The sequence below is a fragment of the Martes martes genome (assembly GCF_963455335.1).
Source record: "Martes martes genome assembly, chromosome: 1".
Taxonomy (NCBI): Eukaryota; Metazoa; Chordata; class Mammalia; order Carnivora; family Mustelidae; genus Martes; species Martes martes.
The window spans coordinates 65,698,794-65,723,849 of record NC_137888.1 but is presented as its reverse complement, the minus strand read 5'-3'; the positions used below and the strand labels follow the sequence as shown (position 1 = coordinate 65,723,849).

The window sequence follows — 25,056 nt, the reverse complement described above, 5'->3', positions numbered from 1 at the left end:
TTAGTATTCTCTATTACTTAATTACTGAGCACATAAAGGTAATTCGTAAGTTCCTTCATTTAGTTCTAACAACTATCTGCACATCTTTTCACTTTGTTTGTTTAAGTAGATATGTGAGTGCAGTTCAGGCCAGGCCTCTGAAGTTCCTGTAAACATGATCCCCAGTCCAACTTGGTCTCCCCAGAGATGATACATCCAAGAGACATGCCAGCCATTGTTATCCCCCACGACCTCCAGCACACATAACAAAGTTTTGGTCTGGTGAAAAATTCCTTCAGAATGCAGATATCAATCTCCTTGCTGTGCCTGCTTCTGGTGACATTCTACACAGAGGTTTTAGAAGCGGATATACATCTTATCTCCACTGAAATTATTTTATCACCTGAATCCACTGATCCAAAAAAATTGAGTTGTGCACCAATTAAAATGCCTGGTTCTTAGACAGTTTTCTGTGTTGGCTTTTCTCTTACATGCTTTTTCCTCCTCTCTCTCTCATAACCTAATCTTGATTCCTACAAGGCCCAGGAAAGATATCCTCCTCCAACCCCTACCACTTCCGAAAGAACAGAGGGGGAGAATCTGTACAAAGAGCATAGAGAGAGGAGAGATTTGAAGGTGAGATGTGGGAAAAATAAAGAGTTGATTTCAATCAATTGGGCAAGTTAGAGAATTTCAAGTTAGTCTCACTTTCTTTGACTTTCCAAGATTTCCATAGCCTTTGTCCAGTAATGCCCAGAGAAGGATTTTACAAATATAATGATCTCAACCATAACCAGTTTTAGCAAGATTTCCCTTACTCAGGTATCCTTTATATCAGCAAAATGCCCGTGTAATATCATCACCAAAAAGGAAAAAGTGGCTTAGAGGAAACCCGCTATGCCCTGAACTCTCCAACAGACTGTCACTGAAGTACCACATCAACGAAACATACACAATGTAGACAGCTCATCAGGCTTTTAATCATCTTTTTTTTTTTTGCAGTTAGGATTTTTAAATTCTACTCAGAGCATTTAACATGTGAGAGGCATAAGATCAAATGAAAGTAAATCTTATAGGGAGAGGTGCCAGGGTGCTCAGAGGGTTGAGCATCTGCCTTCAGCTCAGGTCATGATCGCCAGGTCCTGGGATCAAGCTCTGCATCGGGCTCCCTGCTCAGCGGGGTGTCTGCTTCTCCCTCTCCCTCTGCTTCTTCCCTGCTCCTGCTTGTGCACTTTCTCTCTCTCGTTCTCTCAAATGAGTAAAATCTTAAGAAAAAAAAAGAAAGAAAATCTCATACATAAAACAGAATTAGAGATAAAGAAACAAGACTTTGACATTTAGGCCTAAGAGAGACAAATGGGGGAGCTCTGTAGTTTCAGTCAACATCCAACATGCTGGGCCTGTTACCCCCTTGATTTTTCTCTGTTTAGGATAGGTGCCTGGAACAGAAAAGAGTATCATCCACAAGAGAAAAACAGGAGCTCCACAGGCTAAAGGCAAAGCAGTTTGGTCCACAGGCAGACATTATTCAAATTTCTTAATAGTAGTCATACACACAGGGATACTTACTCTCCATAAAAAAGAAAGAAAATGGTAAGCCTGGTGGTGGGTATTAAGGAAGGCACGTATTGCATGGAGCACTGGGTGTGGTGCGTAAACAATGACTCTTGGAACACTGAAAAAATAAAATAAGATTTTAAAAAAAAAGAAAGAAAATGTAGTAAGCTGGGGTTTTGTACTAGAGGCAAACCCTCCATTCAGCTACAACGCATCTCTGAAAGTTTCAGAGGAAAGAACAGTTGAGAAAAAGGAATTTTCTCTGCTCTCTGTTCCCCCTGAGAGCAGTAGCATTCAAATAACCCCCATTCACCATAGTAGTTCTCTTCAATCTATGAGGCAGAATTTTGATTTACTCATTCATTAGTTCAACAATATTGTTTAGGGAACACTTAGAGAAGCAAAAAGAGAAAGGGGAAGTAGATGGGATATTTTCTACCAGCTTTCAGAAAGGGGGAAACAGAAGCAAAATAGGCCTTAGGGCCTTGAAATTGCAAGACTGCTTCTGTTAAGTTTGTGGGACTGAGACCCAGGTAAGAGGAGCTGATGTCACCATTCAGCAAATCCCAGCATGTTTCAGTATTCTCTGGAGGGAACGACTCCCAGGTAGGGTCTGTTTATTACCTTGTGAGTCCACAGAGGGAGAAAGAAGGATGGTGCTCCTGATGTGACCTGGGGAATGGAATAAAGAGGTCACATATTTCCATATCAAGGCTCCATTATCTTGCACCTCTGGAGCCGTGATGATAAGACTCAGGAATTAAGAGCTAACAACACATATTCCAAATGCCTACTATGTTTCAGGGGCCAGAAAAGAGAGATGGTTCCTGCTTGTGAGGGATTTGTGACAAGATGAATAATAACAAATCTTAGCAATGTTGAAAGTTTACAAATATGATGTATTTGAGGTGCTGTGGAGAGTGTATTTCTCCAGGGCACTCACACTGCACTCCTCCAGGAGGGTCTGTCCCAGTAGAGTCTATGTAAATGAAGTACCCGTGACTTATAATATGCACAACCTGAGCTACTGTATATGGTTGTCTTACTGCTCTTTTTCCAGCTTCCACACCATCACCCACAAGAATCGAATGGGACTCCCAGATTTCCACATGCTCCAGATAAGTCTGTTCAACCCTGGCCTCCACTCCTTCATCTTAGAGAGTGAAGAGGGGACCTCAGAACTCTGTGTGTTCCTGACAACACCCTCACCTTCTTTCCCTCCACAACATTCACTGTTTTGCCACCAGGGTCTGTCTTGAAACAATTGTATCTAATCTCATCCTATCTTTTTCCCTATTCTTGTTTAACATGATAAGAAGACCAAGACCCCCGGTATATCCTCACTCTGAGCCCCATATGGCTCTTACCCTCCTTTTTCTCACCCTATTTCCAACCCATTCTCAAGTTCTGAACCTCTTCAACTGTGCCCTTTGGAACTTGCTATCAATCATCAGCAAAGCCCTTCTCTTCTCAACTTTTGTTAACATTTCCTTCACCTTCCTGCTCTAACTGAAATCCGTCCCTCCTCTGAGGACACTTCCTCCCTCAATCCCTTTCAAGAGGTGCTAGTTTTCTTTCTAACATCCTTCATATACATGACATAAGTGAATTCCTTCTCGTTGTGGCTTCCAGATCATTCTCTCTCCCTCCTCTCTGCACACTTCTAGCTTAAAATCTCATCTCATTAGATTTTTCTATTCACTACCCTTCCATGTTACAGTCTTCTGCTGCTCCCCACCACCATTTAGCTGCTGGCCCTGCCAAGCTATCCAACATTACTTCCGTCATAATTCTTAGTATCACTATCTCATGTATGATCGACCCACGTATGACTGACCTTCTTTGGACCTGGACCTTCTTTCCTCCAAGCACCCTGTTCTCCTTTCTACCTTAGTCACCCTCTCCATCGTTAGAGCTTAGATTTTGTCATTAGCAATAACCATAACCTTTCTATTATCTCAATTTCAACTATTGAAACTCTTTAGCCATTATCATCTACCCCTCCTGCTCACTATCTTTAGTACCTGACTCTAAAAGTGCTTTGGCTCTCATTAGGACTTGGAACCCAATGATCCTATCACTTTCTCACTGTCTTTTCCCCTGCCTCACTTCCCTTATTCTTTCTAGCCCAGCTTAGATCCCCTAACTGAGTATATCATCACTTGCTAGCACGTATCTGTCTTCCTTCGTCATACCTGCATGGCAAAACCCCAACACCTGGATAACCCTACTCTTCTCCCATTCTGTGCTTACACACAAACAACTGAATGTGGCTGGAGAAAAACACACAGCCACACTAAGTATTCTCACTTTATTAAATTTACTAACATAAACCTTAAATGTACCTTCTGTGTTGCTCAGGAAACCCATTATGTTTCTTTTCAGTTACTCTCATCTCCTCTCCTAGATGACTATTTCATCCTTTCTCCTCACATGTCCAATACCATCATTCTTAGCTTCATATTCAGCTGAGAATTTGTCTCCTATTTCACTAATATTAGAAGCAAGCAGAAGAGAATTGCTACAAGCTCCCACTACCACACTATTCACCTTTCTCATCAGTGCCCACGTACTCTGCCTTACCCCCTTTACATAATCTTGGCAAAACCTGTGCATAGGCCCCATCCCTCTGCCTATTGAGAGACATTCCTGAGTAATTCTTCCTCCTCTCCTACATCAACTTTACCCTCTCCGTTTGTTCATTACCAACATACAAACATGCTGTTATTCCTCTCATCTAATAAAAGAAAAAGTGAGGGGCGCCTAAGTGGCTTAGCTGTTAAACATCTGTCTTCAGCTCAGGTTATGACCCCAGGAACCTGGGACTGAGCCCCCCATGAGCCTCCCTTCTCAGTGGGAAGCCTACTTCTCCTTCTCCCACTCTCCCTGCTTGTGTGCCCTCTTTCACTGTATCTCCCTCTCTGTCAAATAAATAAATAAATAAATAAATAAATAAATAAATAAATAAAATCTTTTTTTAAAAAAAGAAAAACTGAAAATATATAACTCTCTTGGTTAACACACATTTCTCTGCTGCTCCCCTCTGAAGCAAAGTATCCTCTGTGCTACCTCTCCAGTTATCTATTCTTAGCCCTCCAAAGCTACCCATGTTCCTTCTCTCAAATGATCTATTCTTAGTCCTCCTCTTATTGACCTATGTGCAGCTTTTGACACAAGTGATCACTCCTTCATTTGGTTTCCAGGTCATAACACATTCCTAGTTTCCCTTCTATTTTACTATCCTTTCCTTCTCATTTTCCTTTGCTGGTTTCTCTTCATCTGCCTGCTCTACACATGTTGGGAGGGAGGGCCCCAGGGTTCAGTCCCTAGACCTCTACTCTTTTCCATCGATGACTGCTCTCTTGTAAGCCCATCTAATCTTATAATTTGAAATACCATCTGTACATTAACAATTCTCAATTGTCTGTTTCAAGCCTGGACTTCCCTCTTAAACTCCAATTTCATATTCAACCTTCAACTTAACATGGCCCCTCAATTGTCTGAAATGGGCATCTCTAACTTAACAGATCCCAAACCAAATTCCGGACTTCCTGATCAGAATAAATGGTGACTCCATTCTCCCAGTTGCTCCAGGCAAAAGCTTTAGTCATCATTAACTTCTCTCTTTCCCCATACACCTATCATTTAATCTGTTTGCAAATCCTACCTGCTCTGCCTTCAAAAATATGTGCATAACCCACTCTCTTCTCACCAATTCCACTACTACCATCTTGGACGAGTCATCATCTTTTCTTACCTGGATTATTGTAACAACCTCCCAACTGGTTGCACTCCTCTCACTGTTGTCTCTCTTGGGTGCTCTCTCAAAAGTGGCCATAAATATACTTTAAAAATATAAGTCAGAAAAAAAAAAAATAAGTCAGGTCATTTCACTCCTCTGTTGAAAACTTGCTAAGAGTTTTCCATCTCTTCTCATAGTATGACCAAAAGTCAAAACCCTTACAGTGGCCTTCAAAGCACCATGCATTCCAGCCTCCTGCTATCTTTCTGATATGATCTCTTAACACTCTCCTCATATTCTCTCCATTCCAACCAGTAGCCTCCTTGCTGTTCCTCAAATCCATCAGTCTTTGCCTATTCCAAGGCCTGGCTTCCTTACCTCCTACAAATCCTTGTTAAGATTTAGTTTCTCAGTAAGGCTTTCTCTGGACAGCCCATGTAGAATCACAACCCTCCTTCCCTCCCCGCTCCACTCTCCTTTTTCCAATCTGCCTTCCCTGCTTTATTTTTCTCTATATGACTCTTCACCATCTGATTTACTACATATGTACTTCATATTGAAATATAAAATACACACAGAAAAGTGTATGCAAGTGTCCACCTCAAATAATCTCCACAAACTGAATACAACCATGTAACCAGCAACCAGACCAATAAACAGAATATTACCAACCCCTCCAGATACTCCCTGTGCTCTCTCCTAGCCACAATTCCCTCTCACACTCCAAGGGTATGCATTATTCTAACTTTTTTTTTTTAAAGATTTTATTTATTTGACAGACAGAGATCACAAGTAGGCAGAGAGACAGGCAGAGAGAGAGAGAGGAGGAAGCAGGCTCCCCACTGAGCAGAGAGCCTGATGAGGGGCTTGATCCCAGAACCCTGGGATCATGACCTGAGCTGAAGGCAGAGCCTTAACCAACTGAGCCACCCAGGCACCCCGCATTATTCTAACAGCCCAGACTGATTCTGCCTGTTTTTGTATTACACATAAGTGGACTCCTACAGTGGCCTGCCACATATTTTAATGATCTATTTATTTACTGCCTATTTCACCTCACTACCAACAGGTAAGGTCCATGAGGGAAGGGATTTGTTTTGTTTATTGCTTTTTATCCAAAGCCTAAAAAAGTATAAGGCACAGAGTTGCAGTCCGGCAAATATTTGATGAATGAATGAAATACTGAACAGATGGAAATGAGACTAGGAGATTTAAAAGCCAAATCCTGAAGGATGACTTGAAGTCCTCGAGGCAGTCCAAAAAAGAAAGCGGCCTAAGCATAGGCAGAGTCTGCGGTGACTTGGCAGAATGAAAAACGAAACACAGTCTAAAAACCATGAAAAGTCAGTCAGCTGAAAGCAATGGCAATAGCCATGTGTTGAAAACCAGCGAGTTATGAGGGTAGAAAAATAGGCAGATGCCAGATCTCAAAGGGCTTCATACAAATAAGTCCTTGAATGGAGTTAGAAAGGAAGAAAAGTAAAATCTAGGGGCCTTCTAGGCATTTCCAGGACACTAGGCATTTTTAGGCATTGACATTTAGGGGGACACAAAACAGGGATTTCTTTGAAGTCAGCTTATTAATAATCCTTTGTAGTGTCTCAGGAAAGAGTCTATGCCCCCCCCCACTGTAATGGTTAGAGACCTCTATTTCTGGAAATAGTCAGAAAGGCTTAATAGTCTGGGGAATAAGTAACCCCCACTTTTTTCCCATTTAAGGGAAAGGACAACTCAAAATAGGACATTTGTATCCCTGAGTCTATCTAATTATCCTTGTTTTACTGGAATGGAGCAAGGAGCCAGCAGCTCTGCTCTCCTAACCTGCTGTCCATGACTTTGAGGAGATGACACCCCATCTTGTGTGGTGGGAAGGATAGGCCAGTGATGCTTTTAGTGTCTTCAACATCCCTGGGGGCTCATGCCCTACATCAGAGGTTCTTGAACCTGAGAGTAGGTCAGAATCACCTGGAAGCCTCATTAAAACACAAATTGCTAGCTAGGCCTACCCCCAGAGTTTTTGATTCAGTGGGTCTTGGAGGGGGGGCCTGAAAATCTGCATTTCCAACAAGCTCCCAGGTGGTGCCAGTGTTGCTAGTGTAGGGCGTGGCTTGAGAGTCATCACCCTACTCAATGCTATCCTCCTGAACCAGGTGACGAGGCCCTCTGCTTGTTCCTGCTGCACCCAATTTCTCTCCAGAATTCCCTTCTCCTGCAGTGGGCACTCATTTAATCTGTGTCTTCCCCACTAACTTGTCCACAGCCCAAAGGGCAGGAGCTACTTCAGTCTTGTTTATCTTCGTGGTACAGTGCCAATGTCTGGCACCAACTTAGCATTTTACTAATATTTGTTGAATTAATAGATGGCTCCAATTAGCTTCCCAAAGACACAGAACTATGGGAGAGGAAGGGGCCTTCAAGGAACTTGGTTCCAACTCCCTCTCTTCTACAGATAAGCACAGAAAGCATGAACGAGTGGTAGTTCTTTAGTTTCTTCTTTGTGTTCTTGCAGTGAGGTTTGAATGTTCCAACCCCACCATCCCTGAGCTTCAGCCTTCCCATCTATTAGATACAGGTTTACCAGATAAAATACAGGACACTGTTAAATTTGAATTTTAGATCAATAACAAATAATATTTTGACATATGTAACAATATTTGTTGTTTATCTAAAATTCACATTTAACAGGGCATCCTCTATTTTTATTTACTAAATCTGGTAAACCTATTTATATGTGGATAATAAAGTGACTTAATCTCATTTGGTTCCCACAATGATTAAATAAGCAAATATATGTAAAATCCTAGAACAGCAACCAAAATCAAGTAAAAGCTCTATTGAAATATTCGCTATTATGTTTATTGTACCCATAGAAAACACACACACATACATACACAAACTGGCTAGAGATTCAATGGCTTTTTTTCATTAACCTACTCCAGTTTTGAAAAATTTTTAAATGATATTTTAAAATCTTGATATTTTACTTTATGACTATGTCATTTTATTATCTCTTCCATAAATATCATAAACAAGTCAGTATCTATTTTATAAAGGTCCTTTAAATAATTAAGGCCTAAATAAAATAATCTCCTAATCTTTTCATCTTAGGGTAAGCTTCTAATTATTTGATCTTTTACTATATGAATCTGTTTCTCTTCTCTGATGACTAATTCCTCCACATTATATTTTTTCTTTAATTAGGAAAGTACAAATTTATTATTACAAATTCATAGGAAGGAAAAATTATTCTTTCTTCTTGCATTATTGTCTGAATTTTCCATAATCAGTACATATGTAAAATAAAATAAACATATGCGTTTTTTTTTTTTTTAGGGTTTCCTTTTCTTGTTTTTGTCTTTTTATACTCAGACAATTACACCTGACCAGCTTATTTAAACAGATTTTCATGATTTTTACTTTAAATTTTGCCCATTACTAGTGATTTTATGACTCTGGAGCAAAGTATAAAGGATACAACCTATAACCCTACCCTCTTAAAAACATTCTTAATATGTTGAAGTAATAAAAATAAAAACAAGAACATTTTTAGTGACAATAACACTTAACATTTATTGTTATTGTACTATGTCCAGGAACTATACTAAGAAGTTTAACTTTATTAAATCTTTTAATCCTCATAAGAAATGCCAGGAAAAAGACAATTATTATCAATCCTCAATCTTTTCTTCTCTGGTTGCTCGGTATTTGCTCCACTGAACATTTCACTAAGGTCGTGAAAGATCTGCAAGCCACTAAATGAGATAAACATCTTCTGACTTTATCTAACCTGTCAATACATGTTGCATTCTCTCTCTCCATACCTATATCCTTCTCTCTTGTCTTCCCTTCATTCCTCTCTTTCTCTTCCTCTTTTTTTTTCTCTTCTCTTTCTTCCTTCCTTGCAGTACAACAGGAGCAAAATTATATTAAAGTTGCTTTACTTCTCTAGTATGTCCCATAGCGGTCTTTTTTCTCACCAAGTTAACTTAACCTCATGGCCTCCACATTTTACTCCACATTTTTAAAAAAGTATACCTTTAAATAAATGGTAAGGTATCACATGTTCATGGGTCAAAATCTTAATATTGTTAAAATGACAATGCTATCCAAATTAATCTACAGATTCATTGCTATCCCTATCAAAATCTCACCTTGCTTTTGATTAGAAGTTGACATGTTGATTATAAAATTCATATGGAAAGACAAGGGCTACAGAATAGCCAAAACAACTTTGAAAACAAGAACAAAGTTATGAACAAACAAAGACAAAAAGAGACCAAAAAAAACCCCACCCCTCAAATACAGAGAACAAACTGGTGGTTGCCAGAGGGGAGGTAGGTTGGGGGATGGGTTAAAAAAAAGAAAGGAACAAATTGGAGAATTCACACTTCACATTTTCAAAGCTTATTAGAATGTGATGAAATCAGAACTCAATAACAGAATGAAATTTAGGAAATAAAATGTATATGGAAATTAAACAGAACAATCCTAAATTACCAATAGGTCAAAAAACAAATCTCAAGGAAATTAGAAAATACTCTGGGAAGAATAAAAATGAAAGCATAATATACCAAAAATGTATGGGATGCAGCTAAATCAGTGCTCAAAGGTATTTACTACTGTAAATGCCCATATTTAAAAAGAAGAAAGAAGGGCATCTCGGTGGCTCCGTTGGTTAAGCATCTGACTCTTGACTTCAGCCCAGCTTGTGATCTCATGGTCATGGGACTTAGTCTAGCATCCAGGCCCACACTCAGAGGGGAGTCTACCTGAGATTCTCTCTCTCCTTTCCCTCTCCATTCTGTCCCTCTCTCTGATCAAGTTCTCTCTCTCTCAAATAAATGAATCTTTTAAAAATATAAACATAAAAAAGAGGAAAGATCTTAAATCAATAACCTAACCTTCAACCTTAAGTTACTAGGAAAAGAAAACAAAACTAAACCCAAAGCAAGCAGAGGGAAGAAAATAATAAAGACTAGAGTGAAATAAATGAAATAGAGAACAGGAAAGCAATGGGGAAAATAAATAAGCCCCAAATTTGAAGAATTAAAGAACACCAATCCTTCACAAACTCTCCTCCACTCAACACAGAAGATAAAGGAAGGCATTTCAACTTATTCTATAAGGCCAGTATTATCCTGATACCAAAACCAGACAAAGACATCACAAGAAAACAGGCCAATATCTTTTATAAATATAAATGCAAAAATCTTTAACAAAATGCCTGCAAACAGAATCCAGTAACATAGAAAGATTATATGCCATGGTTAAATGTGATATATTGCAGGAATACAAGGCTAGTTCAATATGCAAAAATCAGTGTAATATACCATCTCAACAGAAAAAAGGACAAAGATAACACAATCATCTGAATAAATGCAAGAAATTCATTTGGCAAAATCCTAAAATTCTTTCATGATGAAAACACTCAGCAAAACTGGTAATAAAAGACAACATTCTCAACTTGGTAAGAGTCCATCAACAACAACAACAAAAAATCCACAGCTGCCACCACATTTAATTATTAAAGAATGAACGCTTTGTCACTGAGATCAGGAACAAACCAAAAATTTTTACTCTTACTTCTGTTCAACACTGTGTTCTAGTCAGGCCTCTTAGACAAGAAAATTAAATATAAGTAATCAAGATTGGAAATGAAAAAAACTATATTCATAGATAACATGATTTGCATACAGAAAATACTAAGGAATCCATAAAAAATACTATTACAACTAATAAATAAATTCAACAAGGTTGCAAGAATCAAAATCAGCAAACAAAAATCAATTGTATTTCTTTATGCTAGCAATGAACAGTCCAAAAATAAAATTAAGAAAACAACTGCATTTGCAAACATCAACAAGAATAAAATACCTAGGAATAAATTTAACAAAATAAGTACAAAAATTATACATTGAAAATTACAAAACATCATTGAAAAGAAATTAAAGAAGACCTAAATAAATGGAAAGACATCTATGTTCATAGGTTAGAAGACACTATTGTTAAGATGGCAGTGCTCCAAAAATTATGTATAGATTCAACACATTTCCTTATTAAAATCCCAGATGCTTTTTTTGCAGAAATTGAGAAGTCAATCCTAAAGTTCATAAAGAAATATCAAAACAAGAATAGCCAAAACAGGGGTGCCTGGCTGGCTCAGTAGGTAAAGCATGGAACTATTGATCTCAGGGTCGTGAGTTCAAACCCCACACTGGGTGTGGGGCCTACTTAAAATCAAATTTTTTTAAAAAAAGAAATCTTTAAAAAAAAAATAGATAGAGAAAATCTTGAAAAAGAAGAACAAGTTTGGAGGACTGACACTTCCCTGTGTCAGAATTTACTAAAAAAAACTATACCAATCAAGACAGTGTGGCCTGGCATAAGGACAGACACATAGTTCGGTGAAATAGAATTGAGAGTCCAGGAATAAACCCTATATTTATGGTCAGGTGATTTTTGACCAGGAAGTCAAGACAATTTGATGGAGAAAGAATAGTCTTTTCAATAAGTGATCCTGGGAAGACTGAATATCTCTACATAAAAAATGATGTTGGACTGCTATCTCATATCATACATAAAAATTAACTTAAATGGGTCATAGACCTGAATGTAGAAGCTAAAACCATAAGACTCTCAGAAGAAAACATAGCAGTAAATCTTGTGATCTTGGATTAGGCAATTATTTCTTAGATATGACATCAAAAAGCACAAGTGACAACAAAAATAGATAAATTGGACTTTACAAAAATCAGAAATTTTACTGCTCAAAAGGACATCATCAAGAAGTAAAAAGATGACTCACAGAAGCAGAGGAAGTATTTGCAAATCATACATTGGATAAGGGACTGGTATCCAAAATATATAAAGAAATCTTACAACTTAATAATAAAAAAGATAACTCATTTTTTTCATGGGCAAAGGACTTGAATAGGTATTTTTTCAAAGAAGATATACAAATCACCAATAAGCATGTGGAAAGATGCTCAACGTCATTAGCCATCAGGGAAGTGCAAATCAAAATCACAATGAGCTATTACCTATATCCATTAGAATAACTAAAATTAAAAAAAAAATAATGAATGCTGACAAGAATGTTGAGAAATTGGAACCTTCATTGGCAGAGTGTAAATGAGCAGCTACTTTGGAAAATAGCCCAGCAATTCCACAAAAGGTTAAAAATAGTTACCATATGATCTAGCAATTCCACTCCTAGGAATAAACCAAGACAAATGAAAACACATATTCACACAAAAATTTATACACCAACGTTCATAGCAGCATCATTTATTGCAGCCAATAGATAGAAACAGCCCAAATTTCCATCGCCTGATTAATGGATAAATGGAATATGGTATAGCCATACAATGGAATATTACTCAGCAATAAAAATAAATGAACTGCCAGTACATGCTACGACATGATAAACCTTGAAAACACCATGCTGAATGAAATACGTCAGTTACCCCTTATTGTATCATTCCATTTACATGAAAGGTCCAAATAGGCAAATCTATATCATCAGAAAATACATTAGTGTTTGCCTATGACTAGGGGACAGAATGATGATAGGAATGGAGAGTAACTGATGATGGATATGGGGTTTCTTTTTAGGGTAATGAAAATGTTCTAAAATTAGATAGTGGTGATGGATGAACAACTGTGGATATACTAAAATGATGAATTGTACATTTTAAATGGGTAAATTATATGGCATGTGAATTATATTTCATAAAGATGTTTAAAAAGATTTTTAAAGTACAGCTTTTTTGGACTATAAAGATAATGTATGTTCATTATAGAATGTTGTATAAGACAGACAAGTATAAAGAAGAACATAAAAATTGTCTATAATCCTATCGTGCAAAAATAAGTAATTGTTACTACTACTACTGCTGCTACTAATTATTATTATTATTATTATTACACTTCCTTTCTTTGTGGTGAAATATACCCTGCTTTCACTCACTTACTTGGGTATTTGTGGATGATTCTGAAGGGCTGGTTGTTCACATTTGTCTCTGTTAGCAGCAGACATATTTCTCATTTAACTTGACAAGGTATTTCAGGACAGACAGCACCATGCAGGAGCCATTCATCTGTTCCTCCAGGACCTCCATGGTACTGTGGTTGCTCACGTCCCTCTCTGCCAGGTCAAGCCAGGTCACGCTGGGCATGAGGAACCAGACAGCACCATGCAGGAGCCATTCATCTGTTCCTCCAGGACCTCCTTGGTACTGTTGTTGCTCACGTCCCTCTCTGCCCGGGTCAAGCCAGGTCACGCTGGGCATGAGGAACCAGCCCTTAGAGATGCATCTTGCCACGTCCCCATCATCAACCCTATCAAACTCCACCTGGGGCATTTCAAAGTCTGGCAGGATAAAGTAACAAAACGATTAGTTCCTTCTTTATTTCCACCTGGGGAGGATCAAGCAAGCAGAAATCTTGCCCTGAGTTTTTACATTAATCCTTCTAGAGGCAACAGATTGAGGTTCACCGTAGTTAAATTTTTGATTGAGGCATTGAGAGAAAATCACAATACACATCTGCTCAGTCCTGCAGGTCTCATCTAGCACCACTGTATTTACTTGTGGAATCATTCCCTCTTCAGAGCTTCACTGCAGACTCTAAGCTGACCTCAGACACCCTGCTGAGAATCACAGATGGTAACAAATGGTTCTCACTGCCACTTTCTCATCTCCTCCAGCACTTTCTCCGGAAGGATTCTGCTACACACCTCCCTCTACCCACAGATCTCTGGCAGGGAAAAGACCACTCTCCGTGTAATCCTGAGAAGGGTGAGCATCCTTGGGCACTATGGAAATCCACTGGTCCAACCCACATTTTAACAGTGAGAAAATGAAGCCTAGAAAAGCTAAACAAATTGTCAGAGTCATCCAGAATTAGAACTTGGGCCTCCTCACTCCCAGCATACGGCTATTTTCACTAAACCACATTTCATATCTCAGGGTTTTCACAGAGAATTACGTTATGTAACATTTTAGGTTTTCAGTGTTAACGATGGTTTGGTGAGTCTGGGATAAGGCCAATGCGTTGTGGGTTGGGTTTTTTTTTGTTGTTGTTTGTTTGTGTTTTGGTATATATATTTTGTTTGCTTGTCTGAATGAACGGGTAATACAGACGGGTGCAGACAGAGCAACTTTTGTTCAGAACAGTATTCTCAGCTAAGATGAACAGGCAGGGCAAATAGCCGAATCTTACGATGGATATGAGAAGAGCCCATAACAACTTGAGAAGAGGAAAAACTGAGACCACCAGAAGAGGAAACTTAAAATTTATCCCTATAAACAGAGACAGAGCTTGAACCCAAGTTCATCCAATGAATTCCCTTACATTCTACTATTAGCTTAACTGTACTTTCGCCTCTTCCATTTGGTGCGATGGCTGAGCACTTACAGAACAGCTTCATCCATGAAATTCACATTTCTCAGTAAAACTGCTAGAGTCCCCTCAGAAATTTCAGCCCAACCCACAGCGTCTCTTCCCTCATACAAGGAGCTCTGATCCTCTAGTTCCTCATTATTATCCTCTATAGTCTATTATTATTATCCTCTAGTTGCTGGTTATTATGAAACTGGTAAACCAACTTTGGGGAAACTTCAAAAAAAAATCATAGTACCTGAGAACGTGGTAATAGACTTTATCTTCTTCTACCTCATATTCCTCTTGGAAGTCTTCTCTTTCCCAAGAAAACTCGAGATTTCCTATGCCCTCCCCAAAGGAGAAATGGCAGGAGAGGGTAACATCCATGGAAGGGTGGACCCGTGACTCTTTTGTACACAGTGAGAATCTCAAAGAGGAGAGGAAGTTAGTGAAGTGTTTATAAAGGCCATTGAATGCTGTATCAGGTAGACTTTAATAACAGGTAAAACAAATCATTCTAGCTATTTCAAGCAGGAATAAATTTAGTACAGAAAATTAGACGTTTACAAAATCATTGGAAAGCTGGAGAAACAAGCCCAAAGTAAGGCACAGAAGGTAAGACTAGCAGTGTGTGTGTCCTGTCCTGACTCACATTATCCTGGGCTCAGGGCAGCATTTCACAGCTGGTCTGCCAGGGCAGCTGCTGTCTCTGCCATACCAGGAAGCTGGCAAATCAGGAAGTCATCACTGCAAGTAGGGACTCCAGAGCCAAACTGCCTCTGCTAGATTCATATTGGCAAGAGAAAGCGCATGTGTGCTGGGTGCACCATCACCATTCCCCCCACTTTAATCACTTGGCAGTTTAATGCTCGAGCAAATGTATCTGACTGGCAGAGTTTAAGCCATCCCCAGAACCCAAACTGTAAAGCAATCTTGGAAATGTAGTTTTTTACTCTCCAGTCTCAGCAAGCCAGGAAGGCAAATCAGAAAGGCAGAAACAGATTTTTAGCAAGTCAGTCTATTCTACCTGCCACAAATATCTACTGGTCTGGGCAGAGTATTCATGAGTAGGAGCTGAGGGCTTTGAGGAACACAGCCAAACACTCAGTATTATTCATGGACTCATGACATGGAATACATTCCTGATATGTTGGAGCTGGAGGAAGGCTTAGAGATCATTTGATTCAATCTTTTCAAAACCGTTTTTTCTAAAGCCCTCACCAGAAGTTGTTACTGACAGACAGGGAAAGACCAAATCAGTGAGACCTCCACCCCTTCACCAATACAATCAGAACCACCCTTTCTAATTTTTACTTTAGAAATTGGGCTTCTGAGGAGAATGTCTGATAAAATGAGGTAATATGAAATATAAGAAAAAACAGGTGAAGCACCAAGGGAAAATCCAAATGGTGAAAGTTCATAGGCAAGGAAGTTTCACCCACCCAGCGAAGAAACAGCCAGAGAGATATGCAGTAGGGTACATTCCAACTGAACGACAGATGCAATCGGCTCCTTCATCAGCAGCAATCATGTGGCTCTTGGTGGGGCTGGGCATAGACAGTTCCCAGAGTGCAGAGACCATATCTTAACCGTCCTGTTTCACCAGTGCCCAGCACAGGACTTGACAAGGTTAAAAAAAAAAAATACCCAGTATGATTTTCTGTGCCAATGTGACTGAGTCACAGGGTGCCCAGGCATTTGGTCAAACATTATTCTGGGCATGTCTTTGAAGGTATTTTTGGATGAGATCAATATTTGAGCTGATAAACTAAGCTGACGGCCCTCTCTAAGGTGGGTGGCCCTCAATCAATCAGTCAACGGCCTGAATGAAACAAAAAGGCTGGCCCTCCCTTGAGTAATAGGGAACTGCAGTCTGGCTGTTTAAGCTGGACTTCAAACTGAAACACAGATAGACTCTTTTCGGGTTTTAAGCCTTCAGACTTGGACTGGAACTATATCATCACTTTCTGGGTCTCAGCTTGCCCACTGCAGAGATCCTGGGACTTCTCACCTCCATAATCACATGATCTCTTCATATAGATTTTATTTGTTCTGTTGCTCTGAGAATTCTGACTAATATAGCAGGTGACATTTATTAAGTGTTTACAATGCATCAGACATATTCTAAGAGATTTTCCTGAATTTAATTCATGTAATCTGTACACTAACACCAAGGTAGGTTCTCTTATTATCCCCAATTTACTACCGAGAAAACCAAGGCACAGTGGGATGAAGTAAGTTGCTTAGGGACACACAGCTAGTAAGTGGTAGAGCTATGATTCAAACCCAGGCAGTCTGGCCCCACAGGCCTCCATCTGAACTGTGTTCTTCCATCTAACAGTAAACAACCATCCTAAACTTGATGAATGAATCAACGTCTAATTAAATAGATGGATGAATATAAAGGAAGACGGATGAGAAAGGAAAGAAGAAGGCAAGGAGAAACAACCTACATAACCTTCAGAAGGATGGATATGGATATGCATATAAAACATGAAATATTTTCTTGATTAAATTGTTATTTCTCTGATGTGGTTATAATCAAGAAACGGTGGATTATAGTTATTAAAAAATTCCTGTCTGAAGATTTGAAATCTAAGTTCTCATTCTTTTTTTTTTTTTTTTTCCTTAATAAGCTCTATGCCCATCGCAGAACCCTTAGTGGGGCTCAAACTCACAACCCTGGGCTCAAGACCAAAGCTGAGATCGAGAGGCAGATCCTTAACTGACTAAGCCACCCAGGCACCCCCTATGTTCTAGTTCTAAGCCCCTCTTACTGTCATTTGGCAATGGGCAAGTTACTTATTCTCTCTGAGTTACACTTTCCTAGTGTATAATTATGATAAAAATACCTCCCCTGGGGCTGTTACAAAATACCCCAGGACCTTAGGGGCTGTTTTTATATGAGATGGCTCTGTCATTTACCAGAGAGACAGAAAGAGAGGACCAGATGGGTGGATACCTTAGCAAGCTGCCCCTCTTCCCAATCTCTCATAAAAATATGTAGCTTACTCATGAGAGTCCCTAATTCTAGCTTCTCAGGTTATACCCAGGAAGCCCTCTGCAACTGAACCCTTCTGGTCTGGTCCCAAGGGAAAGGGTCTCAGACTCGGGAATCTGAAGACTCTGGGCAAAAAATCATGAAACACAATCTACTGATGATGTAATTGGTAATATAAAGGCCAGCTTCTGACTGATGTGTCTGCAGATGGTACTACTTAAATCTGAATCACTCTTTTGTCTATCTCAATCTGCTATTTCTAGAACATTGTGTCTTTAGCGTCCCAGTGCCTAAGAAATTGAGGCAAAAGCTCAGCAAACAGCTAATAATGTGAGAATACACTTTCAAAACTGTAGAAAGGTACTGTGTCTAGAGCACTCACTATAATACCTAGCACACAGTATTAGGCTAACAATATTGCTATAAAAACAATTTTAAAATTATTAGAACTAATACACCCTTCTCTTTCTCACCTATATACACACCTCATTCTTTTATCTGGTTGGTTTTTCTTGGCTATGAGGGGATTGCCTCCTTACATACAAACACAGAGTAATCAAGCATCAAAAGAAAAGAGCCAGTAAATGTAATTCGGATGGACCAGGCCTTGCACTAACTCTGAGTAGAACTCTGGAGCTTGAGGACGTCTTCAAGCTGCTGCTACTTTTGGCAGAACTGCTGCAGGTCCCTGAGAGATGGCCTATGCCTGAAATCTGTAAATATGTTTGATCACTTTGTAGAGTTAGTTATATTGCAGGTTTTGGACATATGTGTTTCTATAAAGCATTTTTGCATAGATACTTTTGGTTCGTTGAACTACATTAAGAGTTTCAATTTCTGTACCCTGTTCATCCCACTATTTCTGAAGAACTGAGAACGAAGAATTACCAAAAAACCCTGCATTGACTGCCTATCCAGATTTTTCAGGACAGGCCAGATTTCAAATATTCTGTGATACTGTACCCTTAGCCAACACTTGTCAAAGTCACTTTAAGTGGGGAGGAATATCTAGAAATTTTTGTTTTGGTTAGAGAAGTTCCAATTATGGGTGTGAATAACTGTAATTACCTAATAAAGACTCAAATGGACAAACCAAATTGGTGGTGGTTCTCATTAAAAAAAAAAATAAACAACACTTTTTGGGGCACCTGGGTGGCTCAGTTAGTTAAGGATCTGCCTTCAGCTCAGGTCATGATCCCAGGATCCTGGAATCAAGCCCCATGTTGAGCCTGCTTCTCCCTCTCCCTGCTGAGCTCCCCTCTCTCTCTATCTCTCTGTCTCTGTCTCTCTCTCTCTCTCAAATAAATAAGTAAAATCTTTTTTTTTAAAGTTTTACAATTTGTATCTGTTAGATTTTGCCATCTGTTCTTCACTATTACCTGTGAAACTAATATAGCATTGTTATTCCCATTTAACAAAAGAAAAGACTGAGGTTCAGAGAGATTAAATCATTTGCTTATTCTTTTTTAAATCTCCAAATCACTATTTTCCTCATTATTCCCAAAACTGTTTCAGAAATATCCACAAAGTTTCTTTGAAAAGTGACTCACCTGCATCGTGAACAAGCAGTAGTATGTCAACAATCACCAAAAAGAAAGACATTCTGTAAGGAACAAAAAGAAAGGTAGAAAATTTGTCTGAGCCAAGAAAGAGTATTAGCCAGCATAACCCAGCCACGTCCTGCTGGGTGTGAGGAAGGCCTCACGGGCACCCCCTCCAGGCTGCACACCCACCACACGTACTGTCAGCAGACAGGCTGCCACACCTCAGCATTCTCCGTGGGATACCCCCTGAGTCCAGGTCACTCAGGCCGATACTAGGCTTATTTGTTGGATTTGCTCTATGAACCCGGAACTCTATTTCTATAATGTCCAAATCTGTCTCTCTGGGTGAGTCACATTTGAATTCATCTGGATCAGAGTAAGCTGCAAGATAATATTTGAGGGGTCAGGAAGAGCTTTCCAATTGTTGCTGACCTTCTGGATGTTGCCAGGGGAAAGTTAGCAGTGGAGGAGGTTTAAGAGTAAATACGCAGGTGTGTCTGAGAGGTTATGGAGTGATGCTTCCCAAACAGAGAAAAACGACCAAGAGACAGTACTAAATCAGTCTGCCCAGCCAGGGCTTCATTTTAATAGGAATGGAATTAACAAGCTTAGGGCAGCTCTGGAAGAGGTAGGAGAAAGGGCTCAGGGAGCACTCAGTCCTTTTGAGAAACCCTGACACAAATGTACATCTCCATATGGGTGAAGTCAATCTTACTTACTGGCTAGATCCAATCTCCCTCCCTCTCAAGATGCTCCCACAGTCCAAGTTCCACCAGTACCATCCCTAAGTCATGGTGCTAACCCAACCTTCCTCAACTGGCACATTCCCCATCATCACCACCCTCACCTGCCCCTCTCCATACCCACTTATCATTCGGAACTCTGCCCAACTAGCACTTCTTCCCAAAGTCCTCCCTGATCCCAGTCTGGTTCCTCATTCCCCCTTCTATATTTTGAATATACTTTTGTCTTTGCATAGATCACATTATATAGCAATTATTTCTGTACATGTTCTTTTGGCCCTTACTATTTTGGAGAAAGAAAGAAAGATTAAGATGACCATATCCTTTCAGCATACTTTCCTGCCTCCTCTTCTTCCTATAATTTATTAAGGGGAAAAAAAATCCACAACAGTCTTCGAGGTCTATGATACACCATACTAATAGCAACTATATATCGCATGCCTATGAATGATAAATTTAATCTTAAAAATAAGCCCATGAAATAGGTGCTATTATTGTTCCCATTTACAAGTGAAGAAACTAAAGCATAGAGAGGGTAAATAATTCATCCAAGGTCATGCAGAATCAAGACTCTCACCTTTCAGGTTAGCTGAAAACTGCATGTCACCTAAATTCTGTCCTGACAAAGTTCTGCAACTTCACCACACTCTGTGGGAAGTCCTATTACCCAGAGCATCCAGCAAGAGAAGAAGAGCCCATCCATTGATGAAGCAGGTAGATTGTGGAGTATTACAGTAAGTCTCTTTTCTAGAGTCTTATTAGGTCCTGGAGAATATGCATTCTGTGGCTTGAATATTAACAGATACAGAAGAACAAGAGAATAAAGGAACGGCGCTCACCAGCCAATGATCAAATAAAACACTTCTGGGGTCAGTGGGACAAGTGGCAAGATTCTTTACCAAGCTTATATATTCTGACTAGGAATATGACTAGTGAATGACTAGATTCAGAAAATATCTCCCTGTTGTATACACAGTAAAAAATTTGAAAAACATATCTAAAGTAATACAAAATTTAAAAGGCAATATGCAGCTAACAGCTACCAGAGCTATAGTCAACAGAGAGAGAGAAAGAGAGATTGCAGACAAAAGTCATGGAGAAAAAAAAAGTTGTAGGAATGCAATATGCCTTTTCAACTCAATACAATTTCATTATCTATTTCCAAGATATTTATTTCCAGGGAAAGTTTTTCATCATTAGGAAAGACATAAATCTTAAAGCCTTCTCAATTGTCCCACCCCTGTAGATATACTCTTTGTTCTTCCCTACTTCTATTATATTTTGTATTTTTATACAGTACTCCCTCATTTAATAAAGCATATTTTACTCTAATAATAATTAGATTCATTATAATAGTAATACAGATTCACTGTAAAAACATGTTTGAAAGAATATTACAATTTTCTTTAAGTCCATCACCCAGACAACCACTATTAGCATTTTGGAATATTCTCTTTCAATCTTTTATATACTTTTTTTAAGAGAAAAAGTGTACTTTTTTAAAGAGAACTCAGTTTGTATACACATTTAAGTGTCCAGCTTAAATGTATGACACTCTTTTGTGAGCATTTGTCAAATCATCACTAAAAATATTCTTACAACCTGGTTTACTTTATTATATAATTATTTGTATGCTTACCTTAACACCTCTACTGGACTGTAAGTTCCCTAAGGGCAAGGGTGGGTTCTCTTTGTCTTCCATATGTCCATTATGGTGTTCCATATGTTTGAGGTGCCCATAAGTAATTTAACACATAATCAAAATTAAACTGGATCTGGGGTTACAAAGTTTACTATATAACAGGAAAGTGAAAGGAAAAAAAAACACAGAAAAAAGGCAACTTCACACCCTAGTAAAGAAGACTATTAACTATACTGAAAAAGAGAACTCCAACAGTGTACGCAAGTATTGCTTCTAGGGCTGCTACCGTTTGCACCTCTTGTTTACAGAGCAACTATGAGAAGTCTATGAATGAGCTCTATTCAGAAACATACGTGTAAAGGAACCAGATACAGTTGGAGTGGACAGCTAAATGCTTCCGTCACATTACCCTTCATTTGGCTCCCAGTTCACAATCATAGCCAACAACCTCTCTAAATAGTCTGTTTATTGAAAGAGCTTACCTGTATCGTGGCTGGTCCCTCTGATCAACCAGGCATGAAGAAAGTGAGGAGGAGTCAGCATGTCTTCGAAAGAACAGTTGTGTGGTAGTCCCCAGGGAGAAGCCTTGGTGATACTGTTACCACCAAGCTGTTGCAGCAAAAGGTCAGTAAAGATCTCCATGAGACTTAGTATTTCTAATAGCTGCATTTGTTGGCTAAAAAAGGAAGTGTTTGCAAGGCATTATGGTGAAAAGAGTGAAACCCAAAGAACAGCATAATGTCCAATACTGGGGAATCATTCTGTGCCCATTAAAAAAAATCACATTTTTGTAAAAGAATTAAATGGCACAGAAATGCTCACTATACAATTTTTAGTGAGAAATAAAAATACAAAACAATATGTGTTTACACGTATGTATGATTTCAACCTTGTGGGGAAAAAAATATGTGCATCTAGAAAAGGAAAGAAATATGCCAAAAGGTTTGCACTGGTTACTTCTGGATGGTGAGATTATGTGTGATTTTAGTAGTTTTCATTACATATTTCTGAGTTTTCTATAGTGACCTTTTATATTTACATTATGATAAATATATTATAAATGGAAAAATAAGGAAATAGAACTTATATCCATAATGTATAGATAGTGAAGGTACAGGAAGGAGAGGAAATGAAATTTAGTCTCTATCTTCTTAAGGATAAGTATGATTTTTATCTCCATTAACCTGTAAGCCCAAGTTCTATAGTGGCCATCTTTTTATTAGGGTGCATTTCCCCCACAGCATATGGATTACTGGGTCTGGGTCTGAATTGGGCTGCCTCGTCCTTACACTCACTGCATAGCCCAGGTGGACTCTAGGCCAGAGTCTCAAGAACACTTCTCCTTGGGGCACCTGGGTGGCTCAGTCGTTGGGCGTCTGCCTTCGGCTCAGGTCATGGTCCTGGGATCCTGGGATCGAGCCCTGTGTCGGGCTCTCCGTTTGGCTTGGCGGGAGGCCTGCTTCTCCCTCTCCCACTCTCCCTGCTTGTGTTCCCTCTCTCGCTGTGTCTCTGTCAAATAAATAAATAAAATCTTAAAAAAAAAAAAAAAGAACACTTCTCCTTGTAAGTAGACTTGATAAACAAAGCCAAAAAGACGGGAACAGGAGGCCTCCTGCTGGAGATGGGGGCCAGGGACAGCCTCGCCCTGAATCCCTCACCCCACCTGACCATATACAAAGCAGTTAGTTCCTTGCTTTGGATCTTCAGAACCTCTCAGTTCCTCCAATCGCTTTAGTGGCTGAGTGAAGAAAACACCTATGAAGTTTCAAAATAAACAGAACTACATCCATTAACATGAGTGATGTCTTTTTTTAAGCTCCTACAACATCTAGCATAGATTAGTTTTTACATGACATGCTCAATAAAATAACTATGAAAGGGAACATAAATGAGTGAAATAACTGTGATCAGTTTATATCACTAACTCATGCTATAGGGCTTGAGGCTTGACATACATTTGACTACCCCCCTGACGCAGAGGAGGAACATCCTGACGCTACCAAGAAACAGTAACAAGAAACCAGGAAGAATACATTGTACTCAAATATAAGGTTCTTTCTAGAGGTGCTACTTTCCACAGACTGCCCCAAGCCTGGTAATCTTTTCATGTATATCTACATGAACTAATAAGGAAACGGGATAGAGAGCTTCCAGAAAGAAAAGAATCAGAGATAGTCTCCTCACCTGTATTCATACCTCTCCCACCATGATCTAGACCAATTTGTCATTTCAAGCTTCACTCTTCCTTTACACCATATCATAACAGCACACTCTAGATTTGGGGGGCAAAGTCACAATTTTAAATACTTTCATTATTCTCCAAAGTGTGGCAACATTTGGCTATTGTAACCACTGGCACAAAGCACAGGGGCCAAACCAGACACTTCACCATTTCCCAGACACAGGCTGTCATTTCCTTCTTGTTTTTGTCATTCTTTCTCAAGAAATACCTTCTTTTCCTTTCCTCCAATTCCATATGTCTCGTCCTATTTCTATCAAAAGCTTTCTAATTGCAGCAGCCTGGAAAGTTGCCTTTACTCTGAATTTTCATAGTATTTGGTTATGCATCTGTATGCCAGCTACCAAATGCTACTTTCTATTTCAGTAACTTTAGATTTATAATAGTTTTATTGAGATAAAATTCATATACCATACAATTTGTTTACCTAAAGCGTACATAATTCCATGGTTTTTTAGTATATTCACAAGTTGTACAACCAACATCGCACTCAACTTCAGAACATTTTCATCACCCTGAAAAGAAACTCTGTGTCAACCAGTCACTCCTCATTCCCTCCTCCCTCAGCTCCTGGCAGCTACTAATCTATTTTCTGTTTTTATAGATTTTCCTATTTTGGACACTTCCTATAAATGGAATGACACATTATATGGTCTTTTGTGACTGGTTTCTTTCACTTACATGTTCTCATAAGGTTTTCAAAATTTATCCATGCTACAACACGTGTTAGCACTTCATTTATTTTTATTGCCAAGTAAAATTCCATTGTATGGATAACCACATTTTATTTGTCATTTTATGTATCAGTTGATACAACTTTGAGTTGTTTCCATGTTTTGGCTATGATAAATAATGCCACCATGAACATTTCTGTATAAATTTTTTTGTGAACATGTTTTCAGTTCTCTTGGATCTATACCTATGAGTGGAACTGCTGGGTTACATGGTAATTCTTTTTTTTTTTTTTTTAAATTAACCTTTTGAGGAAATACCAGCCTGGTTTCCAGAGTAATTACACCATATTATATCCTCAGCAGCAGTGCAGGAGGGTTCCAATTTCTCTACATCCTCACTCACATGCATTATTTTTTGGTTTTAGCCATCCTAGTGGTTGTGAAAGGTATCTCTTTGTAGTTTTGATTTGCATTTGTTAATCATATTGAGCATCTTTTCATGAATTTACTGGCTGTTTGTACATCTTCTTTGAATAAATGTCTATCAGATC

At 39.0% G+C, this 25,056-nt stretch overlaps 1 protein-coding gene across 1 annotated transcript; it reads right to left on the bottom strand.

Annotated features, from left to right (window-relative positions):
• Window positions 1–939: 939 nt before the first annotated feature.
• On the bottom strand, window positions 940–22,159 carry LOC308347191 (uncharacterized protein). Its single transcript, XM_080810340.1, has 7 exons — window positions 22,075–22,159; window positions 19,214–19,266; window positions 13,252–13,649; window positions 5,294–5,381; window positions 2,161–2,208; window positions 1,549–1,654; window positions 940–1,244 (listed from the first exon to the last, which is right to left on the bottom strand). Exons 2-3 carry the CDS (start codon window positions 19,263–19,265, stop codon window positions 13,303–13,305), a joined length of 399 nt encoding a protein of 132 aa, XP_080666466.1. The 5' UTR covers window position 19,266; window positions 22,075–22,159; the 3' UTR covers window positions 940–1,244; window positions 1,549–1,654; window positions 2,161–2,208; window positions 5,294–5,381; window positions 13,252–13,302.
• Window positions 22,160–25,056: the final 2,897 nt, after the last annotated feature.

Excerpts from the sequence above, each read along its gene's own strand:
- LOC308347191 (XM_080810340.1), bottom strand. The coding sequence starts at position 19,265 with ATGTCTTTCTTTTTGGTGATTGTTGACATACTACTGCTTGTTCACGAT. Across the intron at positions 13,650-19,213 it reads ACTGCTTGTTCACGATGCAG|ACTTTGAAATGCCCCAGGTG; the intron begins GTGAGTCACTTT and ends TTATCCTGCCAG.